General features: G+C 43.4%; 1 protein-coding gene across 1 annotated transcript in view; it reads left to right on the top strand.

The window, feature by feature from the left end:
• The window catches only part of FOXP1 (forkhead box P1), a 345,408-nt gene that overhangs the window by 275,465 nt on the left and 66,116 nt on the right, over window positions 1-3,827 (top strand). Inside the window, exon 8 of the mRNA XM_008643610.2 lies at window positions 1-61. This exon is cut by the window's left edge and continues 21 nt beyond it. Coding sequence (XP_008641832.1) covers window positions 1-61 — 61 coding nt within the window. The remainder of the gene's footprint in view (window positions 62-3,827) is intronic.

Raw genomic sequence — 3,827 nt, 5'->3', positions numbered from 1 at the left:
CAGGGGCTGCTGACGATCCAGCCCGGGCAGCCTACTCTGCCTTTGCAACCCCTTGCACAAGGTAGGTGAGGGGTTTGGGTGCCAGAGCCAGAGCATGTGTGCACACTCACACGGAGTTGTCACGTGGGGGGAGAGAGACAGAGCAAGAGCTCACAGGCTCATAACATAATAAGCACAGAAAGATGCTGACGGGCGGGGTGGGCATTATAAAGATAGATTTTGAGAAGGGCGGTGCTGCAATCCTGGGCTGCTCTGACTGGCGGGGGGTAGAGGGCTTGGAGTTCACATGCAGTTTGCACAGCTGTAGCCAGTCTGGCAGACTCAAGAGCTGCTGGTTGTACTCATCTGGGCTTGGAATCCTTCACAGGAGGAGTCTTTATCAATTCCTGGTGCTGGCTTCATGGCTAAGCGTGTGTGAGAGCAGCTTTTCCTTCCCCAGATGTGTAGTTTGGGCCTTCCTGGTCCCAGCCTGGTGATGAGCTGGCACAGAGCAGCTCTGACCCATGGGCTGTGGAGCTCTGAGTGCCCTTGGCTGTGGCTGCCAGGGAGAGGGGACACAGCTGCTCTCCATGGCTGCTCACACGGCCTTGTTGCTTCTGTTCCTCCCTCCACACTGAGGCAAATTGGGATTAACTCCACTTAATTCTAATGGTGTTATTGACAGTTAGATCCTCCTACATCTTTATTTAGTCCTGCACTCTGCAAGAAGTTACTGCTTTACTGAAATCCCAATTTATTTTATTTTTTTAAGGCATTGATACACTGAAAGCACTACTTAAATCCACAATACTTTTGACAGTGATTATAACCTAGGGTTTTTATTCTCTCTTATCTTTTTTGGCTTAAATTTATTATTTTACTTTTTAAACTGGGTTTGTCTGCAAGCCGTGGGACATTTTAACAGGCTTTCCTGAGCTCTGGCTGCTGTGGTTAAAGCAGACTCTTTGGAGTTGGCGTGGCTCAGGCGTGCCGTGGCATCAACCACGATGCTGGTATTTCTGAATAATCCTGCCTTCTCCTTCCCTTGCCCCATAATAAATTTGAATATTCACCTTTATAGCTTGAATCAGCCCAGGTTGAATGATTTGGGATCTTGAAAGCAGCCTTAGAGCTGTTCCTAGTTTCTAAATCATACCATGAATTTACATTGAGCTCTGTTCACTTAAATGGACGGGACGAGACGAAACTGCTTCTGTTCTTTACCCTCCTTTTTTTTTCTGTGTACATAGCTGCAAAAAAGGGAGAGTGAGGTGGCTGGTGAATATTAACTTATATGGATAAACAGAGGCCAAACTGGGGAGTGGAGCCTGCTTTGCTGTGTGGCTGACATGCTTTATTTAGGCTTATTTTTGCCAGACCCAGGAAGGTATTTGAGCACTTAACTCCTGTCTTGTGAGGCCGAGCTTTTTGGGGCCTGACCCCTGACTCCCCAGGTCTCAGTTTAACTTCCCAGCATCCCAAAGCCAGATGTCTGTTGTAGAGCAGGGCTGTGCAGGAGGTGGGGGCTGATCCATGGGAACGTGGTGCCCAGCTGGGAGCTGCAGGATCAGGCCTTGGGCAGTACCTGGTCAGTCACCATCACTGCAGAATGATGGGGAGAAGGCATGAAACAAGTCCGGGAGAAGAGGGCACGTAGATGAAATGCCATTTAAGCTTGCAAAATGTTGTAACGTGCATTAATTGCGCTTCAGATTTATTGTTGGAAGCATCCCAGGCTGTTTCCACACACCCACTGGACTCAAGCTTCAACCTTTCTAATTTTTCCCACAGCTCCTGTACTATTAAGTTGGCTCAGTAAGGTTCATTGTATAGTCCATCAGTTAAGCTGTCCAAAGGAGGGCAATTGGGCAGTGACAAGACACGCTCATGTGTAATGTGAAAGAAATGAATGTGGTGATGCATGAAGTGTAATCTGTGCGGTAACACATCGGAGACACCAGTAGGTAATTCAGCCATCGTGGCATTGATTGATATGGTTAGCAGGGAGGTGTAACTATTAGTCCTCGCCCGGGAGCATATTTAAAACCTAAGGGGTGCTGACTTGCACGCCAGAGAAGACACAAACATAAGCAGAGAGGGCTGGTTGTGCGAGGGAAATGAGCTGTGAGCGTTGGGGCCGGCGGGAGCCGGCAGGAAAGAGGGACTTGAGACCTGAGGCAGGTTGCACTCCAGCACGATATTTTATTCCTTTTTATCAGAGAGACGATGGCTTAAAACTGATGTCATTATGAGGTTTAAATCAACTTTCTGCTTGCTTGAACATGGTCACCTGGGTATGGAGGTACAAGGACACAAAGAGGTTGAGCAACTCTGTTTGTCTTTGAGCCGGTGATACCTGGGGTTGGGAAATTGAGTTCCATGAGCAGTAATCTGTCAACTGTCCCCACAACATACATTTTTTAAACCTGTGTCTACATTTTCTTTCATAATAAAGAGGACTAGTTGTCCTGAAAAATGCGGTGAAGAGCCAAGGCTATGGTTTAAAATAATTGGTAATGGACACTTCTTATTTAAGAAAAAATTACAGCTCTCGTGCCCTTTTGTTTTCAGAACAGTTTGCAAGACTGAGACAAATACTGATAAATGTGTGTATAAAAGAAATAAAATCATCCCTCTAGTAAATGTAGCTGTGAATTCGGTTAAAAGCATTTTGCTTTTATTCTTAAGTATCTGTAATAGTAATAAATGTTTCCAAGGAGAGAATGCTACTTCATAAATGATATTTTTGTTATGTTTTCAGAACTAATAGATTGTTTAAATCTGTATTTTAGTTTCATTTTAGTTTTTAGTGCTCTCCTATTGTCTTAAACAAAATAGCACATCCTTTAATGTTATATTTGTGTAATGTTTGCTGCTTAGTATTTAGACATTTCTATAATCTAGATTTTACATCTGTACATAGCAGCAATTTTAAAATAAACCCCATTTCAGCAGTGTTCTGAGCTGCGAGCGTGAGATCTTTCGTATCTTCAAAATGAAACTGCAAATCACACTTCAAATCACCAGCAAGTGAAAATAATAGGACTGAGACATCCGGGTGCCTGATGGCTCCCGTAGATTTGGCAGTTTCAGGTCTGAATCCCATTCCTGGTCCATAGGAAGTTGCAGCAATGATAATTGCAGCGCAGTTCTGGGAAGCTGACTTGAAATTTAGCTCTCGCTGTTAAAATGAGACTGTTAAATGGTAAATTACATAATTTATTGCGAGTGGTCGTGGATCTATTTGACTTGCTTTTGCCATTTGTTCTATTATTTTATTTAACCATTTTGCTGGATGAGTGATGAGCATACCTTTCAGCTGCCCAGTTTGACAGGCTAGTCAGGAATTCTCTCCAGAATTATTCTAAAGGAACTAAATTTAGGGCAGGAGGAGAGAGGCTCTTTCTAATTTCATTTTATTAATCAGATGATGTAATCAGTATTTTGGCAAGGGGTTGTGTGCAGACATGTATGACATCACAGTTACCTCTTTAAATTAATGTCACCCAGCCTAAAATCCGTATTATCTCCAGCATTTCCCCCTCACAACTGGGTATATTTTATTTTTCTTTCCATCTGTGGTATAGTTGTTGTTAGTACTAATGGAAGTTACACTTGTATAGGAAGTTAGACCAAACACTTTGACTTTTCAAGGCATAAATTTACCGTGTATGTCTGTTTTAGTGGCTGTAACACTTTCAGGCTTTTCCTTGGGATAAAGCAGTAGTAGATCCAGAAGTGACTGGGAGGAGAGGAAGGAGTAGAACAGGGAGAGGAGGGTGGATGGTAGTGTGTGTCTAATTAAAAACCTGCAGAAATCCAGATTAAAAAAAAAAAAAGAAAAAAGG

The sequence above is a fragment of the Corvus brachyrhynchos genome, unplaced genomic scaffold (assembly GCF_000691975.1).
Source record: "Corvus brachyrhynchos isolate BGI_N302 unplaced genomic scaffold, ASM69197v1 scaffold91, whole genome shotgun sequence".
Taxonomy (NCBI): Eukaryota; Metazoa; Chordata; class Aves; order Passeriformes; family Corvidae; genus Corvus; species Corvus brachyrhynchos.
Note: the sequence above shows the minus strand (reverse complement) of the source record. Positions and strands in the feature narration are given on the sequence as shown.